The sequence below is a fragment of the Macrotis lagotis genome, chromosome 1 (genome assembly GCF_037893015.1).
Source record: "Macrotis lagotis isolate mMagLag1 chromosome 1, bilby.v1.9.chrom.fasta, whole genome shotgun sequence".
Classification (NCBI taxonomy): domain Eukaryota; kingdom Metazoa; phylum Chordata; class Mammalia; order Peramelemorphia; family Peramelidae; genus Macrotis; species Macrotis lagotis.
In genome coordinates, this window is record NC_133658.1 from 508,678,098 (window position 1) to 508,700,547 (window position 22,450).

Here is a 22,450-nt window from a genome sequence, read left to right on the forward strand (position 1 = left end):
AGCAAATCTAGAGTTCAATAGAGGGATGACTTGCCTAGTAAGTAGTTGACCTAGTGACAGCAGTGTGATGCATCAGGCATCTCTACAGTACAGGAGGTATGAATTGCCCTCCACATATATGCCTCGTGTGTTCAGTAATCTGAATGCATGCTCACTTTCCCTACCGATGATGTTTGTGTGCTCTAGGTTTATGAGGGGAATGTTTTATTTCGGGTCTTCTTACTATACAAATTCATTAAGTATTTTTTGTTCTGAAATCTACTTTCTAAGTGAGGAAAAAGTAAATCTACCATATTTCCCCATGTATAAGATACTGTCATGTATAAGACTTACCTTAATTTGGGGTCCCGAAATTTGAAAAAAAATGTATTACATAAAGTTATTGAACTCAAGTTTTATTCATTATGAAATTCAAGGACCTTCTGTTTGGTATGTGGATGAAAGTTTAGTCCACTCCGTTTCATGAATTTCAAGCACCAATTGTGTCCTCTTTTGAAATCAGTCATTTCTTTTTCATGAGCAATTCTTCTTGCCTCCTGCTGGACCATCTTTGTGGACATAGGAATTCCAATGGTTCTTTGCTCTTCAACCTGTCTCTTCAATTCCCTAACTCAAGCCATTTTTACTGACTTGCCTCTCATGACCTTCTGCTGGGGAATTTTCGGTAGGGTTTCTTCTTCCCATAGCCAGTCTTGTATAGTTTTCTCATTTGGAGGAGGACCAAATTGACATTCAACAATACGATTTCCATTCACTTTTGCAAACTGGATCACTTTGAACTTAAATTCAGCATTGTATGAAAATCTTTTCTGAGCCTTTTTCGGGCAGAACATGGCAAAACATAACCTAATATACCAACAACAAATGCAAAAACAATGAGTGTAAAGACAACAGGTCCAAACAAGTGGAAAATTCAAGTAAAAAAATCTACAGCCACTGTATAAGATGCTCCCTGTTTTTAGACCTCAAATTTTTCAAAAAAGGGTGCATCTTATACATGGAGAAATATGGTGTTTGGAAATTAAAAGCTACTGTTCTGAGTGGATATGGATCTATACAGTATTTTGAACTTGAGTAGCTAATCTGGAGATTCCATTTGCATCATAATTAGTAGCTATAAAATGTTCAGCATCATACTCAGTAACAGCAACATTGTATGATGATCAACTATGATTGACTTAGTTCTTCTTAGCAATCCAAGATAATTCCAAAAAACTCACGATGGAAAGTGCTATCCACATTTAGAGAAAGAACTAACTGAATCCGAATGTAGATACAAACATTCTATTTTCACTTTCTTGCTTTTTTTTTGTGGGTTTTCTCCTTTTGTTCTGTTTCTTCTTTCAAAACGTGACTAATGGGGAAATGTTTTACATAATTGTCTCTAAATAAACTATATCCCATGCTGTCTTGGGGAGAAGGCATAGGAGAGAGGGAAGGAAAAAATTTTGGAACTCAAAATCTTACAAAAAGTTGATGTTGAAAATTGTCTCTATATGTTCTGAGGGAAAAAATACTATTTATGTGAAATATAAATACGGTGGATGGAAGTTACAAGGGCAGATTTAGACTCCCTAGAAGAACAATTTTCTAACAATTAGTATTGCCCCAAATCTGTTGCTCTAGGAGAAAGTGAGTTTACAATAGTTTTTTGGGGGAAGGAATCATCTCCAAGAATCTTTCTATTTCTGAGTCGCCATAGGTTTTTTGATTCTTTTTCTGTTCACTCTATTCCCCTCTCTATTTAGCTTCCTTTGGGGCAGTCAGGGAAACAAGTCCTGTCTCTGTTGCTATAGCAACTGCTGTATTTCCATCACCTTCTCCTTCTAGCCAACACTCTCCGTTTCACCCCCCACTTCTTGTGTCCATTGTTCTCTTCCAGCCCCTTGGTTTTGATCACCTTCTTCTCACCTTACACTGCCACTACAAATACTTCCCCCTTCCCTCCTCAGGGAAGGAGATTCAGATCTCGGGGGACGGGGTGACCAGTTCAGGGTGCAAGCGCGAGCCTCCTTCTCCGGCGAGGTGACTGTTAAACAGAAAAGTATCTGCCGGCCGGCCGGGACTGCCCTGCAGGAGGAGGCAGGACTGCGATGGTGGAGTCATGTCCGATCTGGGCTCTGAGGAGCTAGAGGAGGAGAGGGAGAATTATCTCGGGGTGAGCATGAGCATTATGGCTTCAGGGTGAGGGAAGAAGCTGTGGCGGGGAGGAAGGAAGGTGGGGGCATTTATGCCAGGTCAACTTTGGGCAGTAAGTGCCCCCTTCCCTTTCTCTTAGATACTGGCTTATCTTATTAACAGGATTAATAATTGTTAGGTGTCCGGCTCTGGTTAGCCCCCTGCCTTTCTAAGAGCACCTCCTCCATCTCCTCACCTCTTCTGCAACACCAGCTTTTGCTGACACTCAAGGTGGGAGTTTGCCCAAAGGATCTCTTTTAATCTGTCTCCCTTTGCTCACTGAGCTCAAATCCAATGGGTTCAGTTTTTAGTGTGGAAAGGGAATAGTTGCTGAACAAAACTTGAAGTCTGGGAGCATGAATTTTTATTGACCCCTTATGAGTATATCTTGAAATTGTCCTTTTACTTCTCTGGGCCTCCTTTGAAAGCCCCCTTTAACCATTAGTGACAGGGACTGTACCAGCCTATGGAGTCCCCTTTGACTTTTGATCCCCCCCCCCTTTTTTTAGTCTTTTTTTTTTTGCAAGGCAATGAGGTTAAGTGGCTTGCCCAAGGCCACACAGCTAGGTAATTATTGCGTGTCTGAGGCTGGATTTGAACCCAGGTACTCCTGACTCCAGGGCTGGTGCTCTATCCACTGCACCACCTAGCCACCTGCACCTGACCTTTGATTTCTCCAAAAAGCCAATGATTACCACTCACTTCTTTCTCTTACCCCAATTCTGCTGTCTCCCAATCTCTCTGACCTTTACTTCCTAAGTAATATTTATTTTAGACAAAATTTTTAAATTTGACATTCAAAGTTTTCCATCATGTGCTTCAGTAAATACCTTCTATTTCCTTAATAATTTAAAACTTGCAACGTACACCTAAAGTTAATATTTTTTCTCCCAATTTACATGAAAATGCAATTTTAACCTTTCTTTTTCGAATTTTGAATTCCAAATTCTCTCCCTTCTTCCCTCCCTCCCTCCTCCCTGACATGAGAAGGCAAACAATTTGACATAAGTTATACATGTTCAGGCATATAAAACACAATTCAATGTAAATCATGTTGTGAAAGAAAAAGAAAATAAATGAAAAGTTTGCTTCAATTTGCATTTAGACTCCATCAGTTCTTTCTTTCTTTGGAAATGTATATAATTTTCCATCACAAATCCTTCAGACTGGGCAGTTAGGTGGCACAGTGGATAGAGCACTGGCTTTACAGTCAGGAGGACAGGAGCTCAAATTCCACCTCAGACACTTAATAGTAATTACCTAGCTGTGTGACCCTGGGCAAGCCTTGCAAAAAAACATAAATAAATAAATAAATAAATCCTTTAGATTTGCCTTGGATCATTGTTGAGAATAGCTATGATCATTATGCAATATTGCTATAACTTAATACAATTTTATCCTAATTCTGTTAATTTAATTTCGTATCAGTTCATGTTAGTATTTCCAGTTTTCTTGAGAGCATCTTGCTTGCCATTTCTTATAGTACAACACAATTCCAACACAATCATATACAATAATTGTTCAGCCACCATTCCCCAATTGATGGCCATACTCTGAATTTCCAATTCTTTGCCACCATTAAAAGAGCTGTTGCAAATATTTTTGTACATATAGGTCCTTTTCCTTTCTATTTTTTAAATCTCTTTATATAGACCTAGTAGTGATATTTCTGAGTCAAAGGATATGCATAGGTTTGGGTATAGTTACAAATTGCTCTCTAGAATGGTTGGATTAATTCACATCTCCACCAATACATTAGTGTCCCAATTTTCTCTGCATCTCCTCCAACAAAAATTAGACATATCTAATCAATAACAAAAGGAATAAAGAGAAACCTTTATACCAATATTGTTGATAATCATTTAGCAATTTTAAATAAAATTTTAGCAAAAAAGACTACTAAATGCTTGATAAGTTGAATTCCTAAAGTTGACAGGTCAGAGTTGGGACTTAAGTCCACATTTCCTGAATTCCAAATTGAGATCACTGTTTCAAGTTGCTCAACTTCCCAAAATTTATAGTTGAACAAACTATATTGCTCTGCTCCAAGAATATTTCCTATTACTTCCATGCCTTTGTTAGATTATTTGTTAGAAAATTCTTCAGAACCTGCCTACAATTAGAGCTTAGCTATTCAAGACCCATGCCAATTGCAATCTTCCTGTTGTGATCCAGGCAGTATTATTAATTTGAAAGAGTACTGAACACAGATATGGAAGTCAAGGTCAATCCCAGATTCATTTTCCTCATTTACAAAATGGGAATGATTCTCTTATCATTTACTTCAAAAATTAAAGCACTATAAAAATGTGAACTATTATTTTGTTCCAGAGTTATTTGTGCATGTTTTGTCTCTTTTACTGCATGGCAGAGATCATGTAGGAGGATTTAGTAAAGTTAGTCAACAAACATTTATCGGAAGCCTACCATGTTCAAACTTAAACACTGGGAATAAAAAAGAAAGTCAAAAGAGTTTCTGCTCTTTGGGACCTTCCAATTCAATGATGAAGATAACATGCAAACAACTTTGTACAAACAAGATACAGAGAATATTTTTTAAAAATTTTTGTTAGGCAATTAAGTGACTAGGCCAGAGTCACACAGCTAGGCAATTATTAAGTTGTCTGAGGTCACATTTGAACTCAGATCCTCCTCACTTCATGGTCAGTGCTCTATCCACTGCGCTGCCTAGCCATCCCCTCAAATGAGATATATACAGCATAAGTTGGAGATAATCTAGTGAGGGAAGGTACTAGCATTAAGGAGCATCACAAAAAGTTTCTTACAGAAAATGGGAATTTAGCTGGAACTAACTAAACCTTTTCCAAGTCTTCTGTCTTAGACTCATTCTCTGACCCCTGATGGTGATGATAGAGTATTAGAAAGACACATATATCATCTCCACATATTATAATGTAAGCAATTTATCCTTGTTATGTCCTTTATTGTTGTCTGTGGTTATTTTTCTACATTTCTTTTAACCTCTGTATTTTGAATTTCAAAGTTTCTTCAAAGTTCTGGTCTTTTCATCAGAAGTCCCTGGAAATCATGTTCTGAATTAAAAATACATTGTTACTCTCTGAGGTACCATATCACACCTCTCAGACTGGCCAATATGATTGGAAAGGAGAATGATCAGTGTTGGAGGGGATGAGGGAAAACTAAAACACTAATTTGTTGGTGGAGTTGTGAACTGATCCAGCCTTTCTGAAGGAAAAATTTGGAATTATGCCCAAAGGGCAATAAAAATGTGCATTTCCTTTGATCCAGCAATACCAGTATTAGGTCTGTATCCCCAAAGGATCATGAAAAAGGGTAAAAAATCCCACATATACAAAAATATTCATAGCAACTATTTTTGTAATGGCAAAGAATTGGAAATTGAGGGAATGCCCATCAATTGGGGAATGGCTGAACATACTGTAGTTCATGCATGTTATGGAATATTATTGTTCTATAAGAAATCATTAGGGAAAAAAAAGTGGGGCAGCAAGGTGGCGCAGTGGATAAAGCACTGGCCCTGGAGTCAGGAGTACCTGGGTTCAAATCCGGTCTCAGACATTTAATAATTATCTAGCTGTGTGGCTTTGGACAAGCCACTTAACCCCATTTGCCTTGCAAAAACCTAAAAAAAAAAAAAAGAAATCATGAGGGATAGGATTTCAGAAAAGCCTGGAAATGAATTGATGCTGAGTGAAATCATCAGAACCAGAAGAACTTTACATGTTCTAACAACACAGGATGATGATCAAACCTGGTGGACTTGCTCATTTCAGTAGTAAAATAATCAAGCACAATTTTAAAAGACTTGTGATGGGCGGCTAGGTGGCACAGTGGATAGAGTACCAGCCCTAGAGTCAGGAGGACCTGAGTTCAAATTTGACCTTTGACACTTAATAATTGCCTAGCTGTGTGACCTTGGGCAAGTTACTCTTAACCCCATTGCCTTAAATAAAATTTTTAAAAAAAGATTAAAAGACTCATGATGGAAAATGCCATCCATATTCAGAGAAGGAACTGTGGAGTTTAAATGAAGACCAAAGTTTATTATCTTCAATTTTTAGAAGTTGTCTTAGTATTATGCTATTTTTTTCTCTCTCTAATATTTTCTTTTTTCCATTTGGATATGATTTTTCTCCCTCATCATGGTCAGTAAAGATCTATGTTTAGCATAGTTATAAATGTAGAACCTATATCAGATTGCTTTCTGCCAAGGGGAAGGGGGGAAGAAGGGAGGGAGGGAGAAAAATGTAAAAAAAAACCTTGCAAAAAATGATTGGTGGAAACTACCATTGCATGTAGTTGGAAAAACAAATAAAATATTTTTCAAATAAAATAAAAAATAAAAAATTATTGCTAAAGTTAAAAAGAGAAAAAGGTCTTGTTTTGCTTAAGATTCACATTTTAATGTACCAATAAAAACAAGTAATTTTCTTATTTTAAAAAAATACATTGTTTCCCTGTAGAATTTACTCAGTTTTGTATGGTAAATTATTCTTGATTCTAAGCCAATTATTTCTTTACCTTCTATAATATTGTTATTTCAAATTCTCCATTCTTTCATTGTGGTGCCTGCTAAATCACGTGTCAGTCCACTTGTGGATTTTATCTATAATATTGCTGAGGGTTTTCTTTTAGGGGTTGCTTTCAGGAGCTAACTATAAATTCTTTAAATTTCTACTTTGTCCTTTGGTTTTAAGAAATCTGGGCAGTTTTCTTTTAAGATTTTTTGAAATATGATACCTAGATAATAGCATTTAGATTGTTCAATGGTTCTTAAATTTTTTTCTCCTTGATTTGTTTTCCATACTGTTTTGGCTTTTTAAAAAATCTTTTGATTTTGTTTTAATATTTTTGTTGTCTCCTAGAGTTATTGACTTCTCTTTGGTCCATTCTAATTTTCAGGAAATTTGCTGCTTGCTCAAGGTTTTGTATCTTTTGTGCCATACTATTAATTTCCTTCTTCTGTACCTCTTTTTCATTTTTCCCTGCTAGGACTCTTATTTCATTTATAAAAATTTTAAAACATTTATTAAAATCTAGCAACTTCAGACTGGGATAGCAATTGAAACCCTTCTTGTACCAGGGGTCTGAGCTAATGTTTGGCAAATTGCAGCACAAAAGCAAGGAACTCTGAAGAACTAGAATAAAGAATGGAATCATGAATGGTAAAAAAAGAGGGGTCAGTCTCTTGGTGAGACTGAAGGATAGACAGCTTTTGTGTTCCACTGATATGCTTTCACCATCAAGAGAAGTGATGAAGGGCCTCAGCACATTGGGCAAATCTCAGTGGACAAATGTATGGCAAGTCATATACAGGGGTTACCAAAAATGGGCAAGAATGAATACATTGTGCTGTATATTATGGGAAGGAATATCTACTCTGATGTATTTTAGTTATCTTTCAACATTATGCAGGATGGATTAGAGGGGAGCAAAACTAGACATTGTTTTCCATGCTTTTAAAATTATGTTCCATAAATTCTCATGCTTAATCGGTGATCATCCTCTAAATAGTCCAAGACCCTGCTATGGGTGCTCCCCCAATTGATATTCCCCCTGAAATATAAATGGGGTCTCATTTATTTGATATCCCTTTAACATTGCAAAAAACCCTGGTTTGGTAGCAGGGGGGATAGATAGGACTCACTCTAGAGAATGGTGGGATCATGAATATGAAGCCTTGAATCTAGTATAATCTTTTGATAGAGATATTCATAACATTCAAAATGTGCTAAACTAGAGGTTGACAGAATCAAATCTCTAGGAATTTTAAAACATATTTAATCATATTTACTCCCTATAATACAAGCTTTAACATTTCTTTCCTCAAATATCCTTAAAATGGTAGTTTTTTTCCCTAAGGCATCAGAATTTTTAGGTTTAAAATATGTTGATTGTTGTAAAGAGGAGAGGATCCTTTCCTAGTTTTGGGTATGAGTGTTTTAATTTGTTTTGTTTTTTCAATCTAGAGGACACTGTTAGGAATTCTAGGGATGTTTCATCTGGGAGATATTTCTAGCTGTTTTTGATCTAACCCTGAAAGGGAAAGTGGAGATGGACCTACATTTCTGTCTATTAGTTTTGAAGACTTTTGATCAAATGAGACCAATGGAAGAGGGGACAAGTACAATTTAAGAATTTGGTTCTGATGCTTTTTATAAATGCTAAATTTTTATTGAGACATAAAAAAATGTTCAGATTTTATATACTTAAAGACTCAAATACTTAAAAACTAGGTTGTTGTTATTTATCCTTCATTTTTGAAACAGACTAATCACATCATGGGGTGATGTTTTGACTGGTACATGAACTGGATCTAAGTGAGGCAGAATTGCACAAAATCATCATCTTTCCACCAGAGTCATCACAGTCCAGCGGCAAGACAAAAGTGATGGTGATGGCCTAGGATGACCTTAATGTCTTCAATGTCTGATCAAGCTCTAATTACTTCATAGCATCTGTTTCATGGCCTTTGGAACAAACCCATTCCACTGGGGAAAGTTTTCATGTTTGAGGGTAGACACTCTCCTAACTCAATGAAGGGTTTGAAGATCAGTTACCCTCAACTTAGTTAACTTGTCTGCCAAGATGGTTTATTGGGGTGTAGTCTTAGGTGAGAGTTGAGTGCCTGGTAGACAGTAACCAGACTCACACCTAAGTGTCCTCAAATGTCTCAGATACCTAAGAAGTGTCTTACAGCAAGTACAGAGATTTAAACTCAGATCTTTTTGACTTCAAATTCAGCACATGGTTCATTAGTTTATACTACTTTATTTTTAACTTTTCTTGGGGATTCTTCATTTGTTATATGTGGGTGGTAGCCTATTCTCTTTCACATTACAGTGAATTTTACAGAACATATTTTGTGGTGTTCCAGGTATTACTTTGATGAAAACAATTTTATTTTTTAATGTGAATAATTTTATCCTTTTTTTGGTCATAGTGTATATAGAAGATTTGGGAGTCAAACTCAGGTTCTGTGACTCCAAATTCAATGTATTTTTTCTTTTACACTATTCATTTTTCAAGACAATGATCATCACCTTAGATAAACATAGGTCTTCTTATTTGTATTTGATTTAGTACTGAAACTAACTAATTGAGTAAAGTTATCTCTGTTATGTATTGTTATAATTCCTATACATTTTGTATATGGGATCATGTAATTTTTGTCCATATGAGAAATCCCTTGTCTCAGGTATTGTTCTACTAAATTAAATGCTTGCTTTTAGAAAACCCTTAATATGTGGAAATGTTTTGCCTGACTGCACATGTATAATCTATATCTAATTGTTTGCCTTCTCAAAGAAGGGGGAGAGAAGGGAGGGAGAGAATTTAGAACTCAGAATTTTAAAAAGTGAATTGTAAAATTTTTTTTGCTTACAAGTAATTGAGAAAAATAAAAGTAAACAACATTAAAAAAAGAAAGCCAGTTAAATACTTTTAGTAAATGACACACAGCAAAAATCTTGTATCACTAACTTCACTCAAGTGTGTACTCATTCTCAGGAAAAGATCTAAGTTCTCTATAATTAAGTGGGAGTGCAATGTACTATGTTACCTCTGGCTGCAGTTTAATCTTTATTTCTAATTATGGAATAAAAAAGCCTTGTATTAATTAAAAGAATTTCAGGGATCAATTAGCATGTGAAAAAGATATTTTGGAGAATAGGAGAATCTTCTGAAGATCACAGAAATTATATACCATAAAGTTACTTTTACTATCCTTGGTAATATTTTATTCAGTTAACATTTCAAAAAATATTTTAGGGGTGGCTAGGTGGTGCAGTGGATAAAGCACCAGCCTTGGAGTCAGGAGTACCTGGGTTCAAATCCGGTCTCAGACACTTAATAATTACCTAGCTGTGTGGCCTTGGGCAAGCCACTTAACCCCATTTGCCTTGCAAAAACCTAAAAAGAAAATAAAAATAAAAACAAATTTTAAAAATAACTTACTCTTCACTCATCTATTCAATCAGTTCACTTTGTTTATCTCATTTCTTCAGGAATATGAAGGAGATCGCAATGAGGCAGGTGAACGACATGGAAAAGGGAAGGCTGTATTGCCCAATGGAGATATATATGATGGACATTATGAATTTGGTAAAAGACATGGTCAGGTAAGAATGAATGTGTTATTTAACTTTTTTTTTTATTTAACTTTTTAAAAAGTGATTTTTGAATTAAACTTAGAAGTAAAATATATTTCAGGGGACCTACAGATTTAAGAACGGTGCTCGATACATTGGAGAATATCAACAAAATAAAAAGCATGGCCAAGGCTTGTTTCACTATCCAGATGGATCAAAATATGAAGGTAAAAATGCATTGTTACATATGACAGTTTCAGCATAAGAAAATCCATTCAGTTTCTCTTCTGGTGCCTCAACTTATCTGTGAATATTGAAGTACATGAGAAACTCCAAATTCTTTGCTTCAATCATTCAAAAGTAATTAATTGTGTACCTACTATGAACAGTTTCCACTGTGAGAGATAGTGGATAAATAAAAATTAAATTCCCCCAAGAACTTTGAAATCTAGCCTTTGAGACAGGACCTTAAAATATAAAAAGATAGCTAGTTATGTAAGGTTACACTTAATAAATACCCCCAAATAGTAATTGCTTTTAAAGTTCATTTTGGGTTTGTGTGTTCATAGAAGTAAAGAAAAGGACCTGAATCCCAAGTGAGAGGACAGTGAGAGATATTCAAATTATATTTGGAGAACAATAGCAGTCTGGTTATGTTATGAAATAATCAGAAAAAAAAGAAAGATAGAAAGGTACTATATTGAAATCTTGAATGCCAGGTTAGGGAGTTTGGGACTTCATCTAGTAGGTAGCAAGGAACATATGAAGGATTTTGAACAGGTGGTTGACATAATATAGGAAGAGTTTTGGGCTGATAAGCTGGTTACTAAGGAGGGAATATGATTTAGGGGAGAGTCTGTATGGGAATACTAGAAGCTGTTTATACTGGAATTCTCTTTCCTACAAAAAAATGTCTTTACTTTTCTTCTTGATAATTTCACGTTTATTGTAAGAGGTAGAGGAAAAATAAGGGAAAATACATTCTAAACTAATTTTGACCCAGAAAAAGAATTAAGGAATATCAAAAACCATGAAAGGAAATAACTGCTATTTTTAACTCAACATATCCAAAATATAGCTCATTATCTTGACCGTCAATCCTACCCCTCTTCTAATTTCTCTTTTTTATTGAGAGTAATATTTTCTTCAAGCCCTTCAAGTTTGCAACCTTGGAGCAATTGTTACTCAATCTCCTTCCCTACAATGTTGCTTAGTTTTGTGGATCCTATTCCTCATTTAATATTAATGGACTTATTTTCAGTTGCCTAAACTATTACAATAGCCTCCTTCTGGCCACTTTTCCTCAGGTCTCCGTCCTTTCCAATGCATATTTCTCAATGAAATACAATCTAAGGTAATATTTCCAAAGCATGAGATCTGACTATATTCTTTCCTTGCTCAAAAAGTTGCAGGTTTTCAGGATCAAACACAAGCTCTTATGTTTTGCATTTAAAACTATTTACAAGTTAGACATTACAAATCACTCCCCTTTAAGAGCTCAATGTTCTAGCCAAAGTTGTCTTTTGCCTTCTTACAGGATCTATATCATCTCCTCTTTCAGAGTCCCTTCTATATTTACAATGTATGACCCTGTTCATCTCCACATTCTGGAATCCAAGACTTGTCTTCAAAATTCAGTTCAAGCTCCACTTCCTAGATGAGACTTTTTTTGGGAACTCCATTCCCTTCTATCTTCAGTCCCTAACAATGTTAATGCTTCCCACCTCTGCCTTGAATTTACTTTGGACATTTGTGTGCATAGTGTATACTAATATAAATTATTTTTCCTTTAAAATTTTAATTAATATCTTTCATTTTTATACCACTCTCTTTTCTTTCTTTTTGAACATTATTTTTATTTTTAAGTGACAAGCATATGAATTGACTTAGAAGTGACAAGCACAATATATTTCAGGGGACCTAAGGATTTAAGAATGGTGCCATCTTGCTATCCTAAAATCACTAATCCTAGAACCCAATAAGCAAATTTTAAAAATGACATTATTTTCCCCCAGGCGTTTTAATATATAGCTGTATAGCCCATGAAAACAAATTTCCACATGAGCAATATTTGAAAATGTGTGAATCTATTTATTTTTTGACTTCATTACCTCTTATCAAGAATAAGGTGAACATTTTACCCTCATTCTTTTGGGCTCTTGATTTATCATTATTTTGATCAATGTCCTAAAATCAAGTTTCAATTTCTCTGTAATGTTATAATTCCACAAATTATTCCAATAACTCTATCCATTTTGCTCTGCAGCACTCAATAAAAGTTTTCCCAGTTTCATTTGAAATTTCTTGTTGCAGACATATACCAGTTAGTCAAAATATTTATCATATACTTACTATTTGTCAGATACTGTGCTCAATACTGAGGATTCAAAGAAGGGCATAGGTTCAGATAAGGCCACTCTATAGATAAAAGCAAAGAGATACACAGAGGAAATCTTAGCAATACTTAAAATACATAAGTTTAATAACATAACTACATTCAAAAGTTAATTGAATTGACTGGAGAAACATTGTAGTGAAACTTGATCTGTGTTTTTGGACCTAGTCAAATGTAACCAAAAGATAAACAAGATAGAAGTTGAGTACCTGATTAGTACCTGATACATCTCTAGAAATTACTGAATTGGAATAGAAAAATTTTGTGTACTTCTCACCTGTATAAGATAACTTGACAAAGACAAGGTATTGGAGTATAAAGACTCCACTAAAAAAAATACAGAAAAGCAGAAGTATTTAACATATCACTTCCCCATCAAAATGCAATAACAATCATGTTCTGTTTAAATTCAGTGGTCCAGTTAAATTCAGTGGTCCAGTTAAATACAAGGGGGAAGAGATAACAATCTTTACTCTCATACATGAGTATGAGACATTCTAGACTTCTAGCAATAAAAAATCAATTCAATTCAATAAATTCCTCCTATGTGGCAGGTGATAAATAGTGTTGTCTAGCAGAGAGAAAACCAGGGTCATAGAGACAGCAAATCTGAGATACAAAGACTAACTCTGTCCTTGAGTGAGTCAGTACCTTTTGTTATTCCCTATTAATTCTACTATGCATGCTCTGCATTGGTAGTGGAAGTTTACTCAACTGGAGCTCTCGATAAAGATGAAATCTCTGGTTGACTTTCTCTACCCCTCCAAATGTTAGATGCTGGGAAAACAAAGAATTTTTTTTTAATTGCACAATATAAGTAGATATAAAGTAATTTGGAAGAAGGTTGTAAGCACTAATAATTGGGGGAATCAAAGAAAGGTGTCATGTAGGAAGAGGGTACTTGAGATGAACTCTGAATGAAGCTAATGGTTATAAGAGGTACAAGTGAGGAAGGAGAGCATTCTAGCAATAGTGGGTAGTCTGTGCAAAGACACAGAGTCTGAATATGGAATTTCGTATATAGGGAATAGCAAATAGGCAAACTATAGATTGAGGGAGCAGAGTATGAAAGCAGTTTTGGAAACTTAGATGTAATTGGATTGTTGGAGGGCTTTAATTGACTAATGAGGTATTGGGGAATCACTGAGGCTTTTGGAACAAAAAGGAACATAGTCAGATGTGAGCAAAATTGCTATTGTGATATAGATGATTTTTCTTTTTTTAATCTTTTCTTTTTCAATTTACAAACATTTTCTCCCTCCCCATTTCACCTCCCCACACAAATACCACTTTGGAAAAAAAAGAAAAGAAAATGTAAAACTTGTTTTATAGTCAAGGAACAACTTTTGCAGAGTCAAGTAAAACAAACTATCACATTAGTTATGTCCAAAATTATATTTCTTACCCTGCATCTTGAGCCTTTCTATCAGGAGATGAGTAGCTTGGTTCTTCAACAATCCTTTGAAATTTAATCAGAGTTTTTAAGTCTCTTTTAGTAATAATTGTATAAACAATTGTATAAATTGTATAATTGTATAGTTCTGCTCACTTCACTCTGCATCAGTTTATGTAAGTCTTATAAGATTTCTCCAGACCAATCCTTTTAATAATTTCTTACAGCACAATATTATCCTTTACATTCATAAACCATCATTTGTTCAACCATTTCCCAATTGATGGACATTCCCTTAGTTTCCTCTTCTTAGCTGCTATTAATAATTTAGTACTCCTTTTGAATTTTGTAAATATTTAGATTCTTTCCTTTTTTGATTTTCCTTTTACTAGTGTGTTCCTCTTCCTCACCATTTCCATTCTTCTTTTGAGATCATCCAAATGTCTTAGAGTCCATTACTAGGCCCTCTGTCTTATTAGATTTCCTCTATGACTTCTGATAAGATAGAGGTTGAAGGGGCTACACATGAATTCTCCCCAATTAAGAACATTAAGTTAAATTTTATTTGTTCCTTTATGATTGCTTGTTTATGTATATGTTTGCATGCTTCCTTTGATACCTGTTAGATTTTATATTCAGAAATCTAATCTTCAGGGAATACTTGGAAGCATTCTGTTTCATCAAAGGTTTATTTCTTTCCCCCAGTTGGATTTAACTCAGTTTTGTTGGGTAGATTGTTCTTGGATGTAAAGGGGCAAAGGAAAGTTCCTTTGCCTTTTGGAATATCACATTTCAAGCTCTTTTCTTTGTAATGAAGGTTGCTAAATATTATGTGATCCTGACTATTGCTCCTCAGCACTTAAATTCTTTCTTTCTTGCAGATCTTTTTTTTCTTCACCTGATATTTTTGGATTTTGACTGAATTATTTATTGGAGTTTTAATTTTGGGATTTCTTTCATGACTATGTATTCTTTCAATTTTTACTTCATTCTCTAGCTCTAATCTACTTGGGCAACTTTATTTTATGATTTATTGAAATATTATGTCTAGGCTTTGGGGGGGGAATTGCTGTTTATAGTTTTTGCATTGTCTGTGATTCTTAGAATTGTTTCCTTTGATCTGTTTTTCAGATTAGTTGTTTCTCCTATGAGTTATTTCCCATTTTCTTCTTTTCTCTCCTTTTTAAGAAATCATTTGACTTTATTATTTCTTGATATTATGAAATCATTGCCTTCCATTTGATCATTCTAATTTTTAAGTTATTTATTCTCTTTATATCCCTTTTATAAAGCTATTAAATTTTTCATTATTTTTTTTTTTTTTTTTGCAAGGCCATGGGCTTAAGTGACTTGCTCAAAGTCAAACAGCTAGGAAATTATTAAGTGTGAGGTCACATTTGAACTCAGTTCCTCCTGACTCCAGGGTTGGTGCTCTATCCACCAAGCCACCAAGCTGCCCCCTTTTCATTATTTTCTTGCATAACTCTCACTTCTTTTCCCACTTTTCCTCTACCATTCTTAATTTGGCTTTAAAAAATTGTTTTTCTCTTTTAAAAATCCTATCAAGTCTAAATATTTTTGTTGGGCTTATAGTCAATCTACAATTTTTCTTTGAACTTTTACATATAATGTTTTCAAATCAAAATCATCAACTTCTATGTTTTTGTTTTGAGCTTCCTGGTCACTATAGTAGCTCTTTACAGTGGGGCACTTTTATTTTGTTTGCTTCTAGACTTTGACCTTTATAACAGTGCTGGGCTTTGTGCCCTTCTGGGGGAAGATGTCTTGTCTGTCTATCCTCGTATTTCCTTCTACTGTTTTCATATGGGGTCTTGGAAGCTTTCCATGCTCCCAAGGTGGCATAAACCACGGTAAGGTCAAGTTTACTTATCTCCTGAGCTCTGTCAATTACTGACCCAGCTTTGGACCTATGGACTTGTTCTTGTTTGGGAGTTTCTGCAGACAGGAGCTGAATTCAGCCTCTATTAACTTAGTGGGAGATGTTTTGTATTTGGAGTGACCCATCTTCTGGTTCTCCTTTGGTTGTGGTTGTTCTCCTGTGGGTTTGCATGCCAAAGTAGAACTGAGTCACTTTGGTTCTTCTAATGAGGTGAGAGCCAACACAGCTGCTAGTTGCTTCTAGAATTTGAATGATCACTCTTCTCTTGGATCTATGACCTAGAACTGGGTGGTGTGTCAGAGTTGCTCTATGGTACCCATTCTTTTTTTTTTTTTTTTTTTTTTTTTAGGTTTTTGCAAGGCAAATGGGGTTAAGTGGCTTGCCCAAGGCCACACAGCTAGGTAATTATTAAGTGTCTGAGGCTGAATTTGAACTCAGGTACTACTGACTCCAGGACTGGTGCTCCATCCACTGCGCCACCTAGCTGCCCTATGGAACCCATTCTTGTACTCATTGTGCTGGGACTTCTTTCTGTCACAGTACTTCCTACTTTGGGGTCCTGTCTTACCCTCTTTTAGTCATAAGAGAGCTGGAATGCTCCCTGCCTTGCTCCTGACTGGATCTTGTCCCCAATGTCCACAGATTTCTCTATCTCCCTCCCTGAATTGCTCTGGGCTGAGAAAATGTTTGTCTGATTTTTTTCTTGGCTTTCCCTTTCCCAAATTAGAATTTGATCTAATGCATTTTCTAGATCTTTGTCAAGAGAGGTATGCTGGTCTAGAATGCATCCTATTATTTTGTCAACTTGACTTTCTTCTGTTTCCTCTTCCAAAATACAGCAGTACAAATGGCCACCATCAAGTTTATGGAAAGTGAAAAGACAAATTCTTGTACTTTACCACTTTCAAAGTTCACTGGCTTTATTTTTTGTTTTGTTTTTGCCAACTTACAATTGTATTTATAGAGGTATCTAAATTCTGAATTTATTATCAGACTTGAATTGTCTAATACTGCTCTGTCCCCTTTGCTGAATTGTTCTAAATTTGCTTTCAAGCCTCTAAGTTCAGTCCAAATTAAACAAAGATAGGATAAGAGTTGTACTCTTTCTTAACCTCTCTCTAATTGTTATCAGTAAATAAAATACTCTCAGTGCTTAACATTTTTGATGGCTAACAAGGTTTTATAGTAGAAAAATGAACTCTAAATGGAAAGTAACAGAGAAGGATTTTTTTGGATCAAATATCTCTGATAAGGGTTTACCATCCAAGATATGTGTGTAACAAAAACAAATCATATCAAAAGCCAATTCTGAATAGATAAATGGTCCAAGGATATGAAGTTTTCAAAAAGAATTGCAAACTGTTTACCACCATATGAAAAAGTATCTCAAATATAAGAGAAATGTAAATCAAAACAACCTTAAAATTTCACTTTCCACAAAGAGGATGGGAAGAGTCAATGTTGGAGGAGCTAGGGAAAGACAAGCATTCTAATGCATTGTTACCAGGGCTATAAATCAGTACACTCATTCTGAAAAACAATTAGGAATTAGAGTATGCCAATAAAGTCTCTAAAGTGTCCATATTCTGAGACCTAGAAATTTCTCCTAATAAGGATGGGGTCTATTAAAAAAAGAAAAACTCCATAGCCACCAAAATATGTATAGTAATTTTTGGGGGGAGTAGCAAAGAACTAAAAAAAAAAAAATCCCAGGGGCAGCTAGGTGGGGTAGTGGATAAAGCACCGGCCTTGGAGTCAGGAGTACCTGGGTTCAAATCTGGCCTCAGACACTTAATAATTACCTAGCTGTGTGGCCTTGGGCAAGCCACTTAACCCCATTTGCCTTGCAAAAACCTTAAAAAAAATCCCATTGATTAGGGAATGGTTAAATAAATTATATTATATGAATGTAATGGAATAGTACTTTGATGTAAAAAGAATATGATTAATACAGAGAAGCAGGGAAAAACTTACATGAACAAATGCAAAGTGAAGTAAATAGAACAAGGGAAATAATGTACACAGTTACTATAACAATGTAAATTGAAAGAAGCAGAGAAGCAAGAAATAAATGTTGCAGAATTTTGAAGTTCTATTTTGACCTCAAAGAAGAGATATAGAAAGGTACCTCTTCCAACCCCCCTGCCTCCCATTTCTTTGTAGAGGAGAGAGAACCATAGGTGTGGAACATTATATGTAATGCCAGATTTTCATATATAGTTGTTGAGTTTTGTGGATTATTTTCTTCTTTTTCCTCCTTTTTTTCCTTTAAAAGTTTCTTTCATTCTTTTTTCTTGTTCTTTATTCCTTCTCTCCCTCCTTCCCTCCTTCCTTCCTTTTTTCCATAAAAGATCAGTTTCTATGAGAAGGGGAAAAAGATGTGATATAGGAATAAATTTAGGTGATGAAGAAATAATTTATTAAATAAAAACCTTTTTTTAAGCATACAAGTCATTAAAGTAGGGGAAATATTAGATGGGGAAATGTTTTACAATTATTAATCTGCTCTCTCTGCACTGAACCCATACCTTATATCAACACTGCTTCCCCCCTCGACCCCATCCCATTGTCCAAACTTATAAGATGAGGTCATTGAACTTAGTAAAGTACATTGCCCTTCCCTGGCAAGAATTTCATAAATCCCTGCCAGCAGGCATAAAACAAGTCTAAAAATGAATCCCTGTCTTAGCCTGAAGGAATTAAATCTTTGAGGTGGTACTCCTCATTCCTATCCCTAATTACCCCATCTCTGCTCTCTACCCCCCCCCCCCCACCATGTCTCCCTATTTCTCCCTGTGGCTCACTTACAAACTTTTTCACTCCTCAGTTGAGTTGCTCCTCTGCCTTTGGAGGGCAGCCCACTCTGGGGATCATCATTCCCAATAACCTCTCATTTCCCATGCCTTTTTTTTTTACTATGTATCCCCTGCTTGCTCATCTTCCTTTGGAGGGCAGCCTGTTCTGGGGGGTGCATGATCCCCCAAACTCTCCTCTCATACCTTTCCTTACTGCTCAACCTGTTATGGTGGTTTTAGGTCTAGGTTGTTTTTTCCTTTACTTTCCATCTCTATTTAGGGATCAGTGGTTTGTCTCTCTCTTTTCCTTTAGCTCACAGCTGCTTAGGAATCAATGGTTTCTTACCTTCATTTTAGACTATCCTTTCCTTAGCAACCTGTGAACTTTTTGAAGTAACTTGTGGATTTTTGATAGTAACCTGTGAACTTCTTGTAATAAACAATGAACTTTTTATATAGTGACCTATGCAACCTGTGAATTAAAATTTGAACCTTTTCTTAGACTCCTGAGTCAGAAAATCTAGAATTTCTTCTTTCAGAACAAACCCACATCTATTCTCAAGCCTCTGAAGCCCATTATCCCAGTTTCAGCATAAGCAAGCTTGAACACCCAGTTACTGGAAAAAGAGACTTCATTATGTGACAGGGTTCACTGGATCTGCTTACTTATCTCTTAGAAGCTATCCTTCTCTATGTGTTTATGCTCTCATATTTTCTTTCTTCCTTGTTCAACTCTTCTGTCTACAATTTTTTTTATCTTCTTCCTATATATTATTTTCCTAAAGGTGAGAAGATTAGGCTTAGGAATCAAGGTCATTATCTGTGCATGGGTCAGGCTCCTCTTTTGTGATCTTTTTAGTTTTTTTAAATTTTTTGCCAGTGTCAAATTACAATTACAAAGAAGGGCTTTTAGGATAGACTATGGTGTAAAAATAAAAAGCATCAAGAAAACACTTTAAAAGCACCATTTTATTTTCTGAGAGCACTTCGTGTGTGTGTGTGTGTGTGTGTGTGTGTGTGTGTGTGTGTGTGTGTGTATGCGGGGTGTTTGTGGGGGTGTGTGTGTGGGGGGTAAATTCCATAGTAAACATTTAAAGATGATCTAAATTGCTCATTCTGGCATGTTTTTTGAATTATTAATTTCAGGAGACTGGGCAGATGACCAAAGACATGGCCATGGAGTTTATTACTATGCAAATAATGATACATATACTGGAGAATGGTTTGGTCACCAAAGGTTTGCTTTTCATCATTTCTTCAATCTTATACTTTTATTTGGGCAAGCAGATATTTGTAGATTGATTACTCTTTTTTTTTAAATTTTTATTTAAGGCAATGGGGTTAAGTGACTTGCCCAAGGTCACACAGCTGAGCAATTATTGTCTGAGGCCGTATTTGAACTCAGGTCCTCCTGATTCCAGGGCCAGTGCTCTATCCACTGCACCACCTATCTGCCCCAATTACTCTTATTAAGAAAGAAATTTTAGAATAATAAAATCTACAAAACTCATTTCAGACACTAATTCAATTAAACATAAAGCATTGTGGAAAATATTCACTGCTATATAAACCTATTGACATCTGTGTCAGAAAACAAGGTTTATGATAACTTCTTAAGTCATTCTTCCACAGGTTTATGTAAGAGAAGTTTTCATCATACAGTTAGAGAAGGTAGAATGTGCTTATTATTATTCTCATTATTCATTGGACACAGAAGAATCAGTCAATAAATATTTATTACCAAGTGTGTGCTGGGTCCTGTAATAAGTGCTGGGATATGTGAAATGTGGGAAAATGTGAAAAAGAGCTTACAATCTAGTGAGGAAAGACTACACACAAAAGAAAACTGAAAAGGGGAAAGATAGAAGGGTAGGTACCTGATATGTGGGCATGGTGGAGAAATAAAAGAAATCTAGAATGAGTGCAGTTAGAGAGATCAAATAAAAAATAAATATAGCCAGATGAGAAATGAGGAGATGTCATTAGTTTAGAGGGATCAGTGCTTTACTCAGTGCTCATAAAAAATATAGACCTTCAGCAGTATAGAAAAAGCTGAGCTTAGAAACCAGTTAACAAAACAATTAGGAAAAATAGGAAGCTATGAGGTGGAATGTATTTTATTCCTCTTGGCTACTACAACACAGGTGAGCTTCAGTTCCAACCCAATATAGGATAGAGTGGCTATCCTAATGTCCTACATTTTATAGTACTCCCTAAAGGCAAAACGTTAGTAATAGCTCTGAGTAGGTTGAAGTTTTCCTTTCTTCTCTGTTACTTAAATCTTTGTGACTAGAGATGAATCACTTAGCCTTTTTAAATTTTAAATTCTTCATCTGTAAAATGGGAATAAGCAATACTTATAATAACTCTCACAGCCATGTTTGGATCTTAAATCAAATAAAGGTATATAAATGACTTTGTAAATCTTAATGTTGACTTTCAGGATGCAGGTCATCTCTTGAAAGAATTCAGACTCAGGCAATCTCCAGTTCAAGGAAAGGCATTTTGGGTTGGGGGGGAATCAGGTTCTCTAGGAGTAGACTGATCTGCCAAAAGGAGATAGCAACTCAAATGAGGAGAGGGTGAGTTTTTAAAGGATCTTGATTAATATAGGAATATGTAACTAGTAACAGATGTGAAAGCTAAATACTTGCTTAGATATCTATTTAGAATTTAGAGAATTGTAGACCATTGACTCAAATCTTTTTTTTATGGCAATGGGTTAAGTGACTTGCCCAAGGTCACACTGCTAGGCAATTAAGTGTCTGAGGACAGATTTGAACTCAGGACCTCCTGACTCCAGGGCTGGTGCTCTATGCATTGTGCCATCTAGCTGCCCCCATTGACTCAAGTCTTACACTTGTATCTTACTATATGGTAATTTCAGAGTGCTTCCAGTATTATCCTATAATACAAGGATTTAATATTGTGTTTACACTGATCATGATTTTAGAAATTTGCCATAAAGAACAGAGGCAAAAGGAAAAGTGTTCCCTTATTTATTCAGATGTCATATAGATGTCCAGTTGCATTGAGCCAGACCTAAAGTCAATCAGGTGGGACATTGTTTATACTATGTTGGGGAAATTAAATCAGGACTAACTTACCTCAGCAATGCCAATAAGAATTCTCCCAGCCTTTCCCATGAGATCTCACCCTGCAGTTCATGCATGCAAACCCACATAAAGTTGCTGTCATCAGAGATAATTGACCCAACAGCATTCTTTTGAAGATCATATCTGGAATTAGACTCAGAAAAATATTAGTTAACAGTCTCATAAGATCTTTTTTTTTTGTTTAGGTTTTTGCAAGGCAAATGGGGTTAAGTGGCTTGCCCAAGGCCACACAGCTAGGTAATTATTAAGTGTCTGAGATCGGATTTGAACCCAGGTACTCCTGACTCCAGGGCCAGTGCTTTATCCACTGAGCCACCTAGCCACCCCACTCATAAGATCTTAAATAGCAAATTCCAATAATCAGAGCTCCAGATGAATTCAGCTCACAAGGATCAAATATCCTATATGGTGATTATAATCTCACTTTGGAAAAATTACAACTTATCTTGTCAGTATTGCACAAATGATTTTGCTTTAAGATGCTTAATAAACAACAGACTTGTACATAACAATTTCAAATGGTATATAGTTATTTTATAGAGTTTATATAATTGTCTATTAACTATATTTGAATAGACAA

General features: G+C 35.5%; 1 protein-coding gene across 1 annotated transcript in view; it reads left to right on the plus strand.

Annotated features, from left to right (window-relative positions):
* Positions 1 to 1,815: 1,815 nt before the first annotated feature.
* Positions 1,816 to 22,450, plus strand: part of RSPH1 (radial spoke head component 1) — a 48,795-nt gene continuing 28,160 nt past the window's right edge. Inside the window, exons 1-4 of the mRNA XM_074232599.1 lie at positions 1,816 to 2,158; positions 10,188 to 10,301; positions 10,393 to 10,498; positions 19,901 to 19,991. Coding sequence (XP_074088700.1) covers positions 2,105 to 2,158; positions 10,188 to 10,301; positions 10,393 to 10,498; positions 19,901 to 19,991 — 365 coding nt within the window. The 5' untranslated portion in view covers positions 1,816 to 2,104. The remainder of the gene's footprint in view (positions 2,159 to 10,187; positions 10,302 to 10,392; positions 10,499 to 19,900; positions 19,992 to 22,450) is intronic.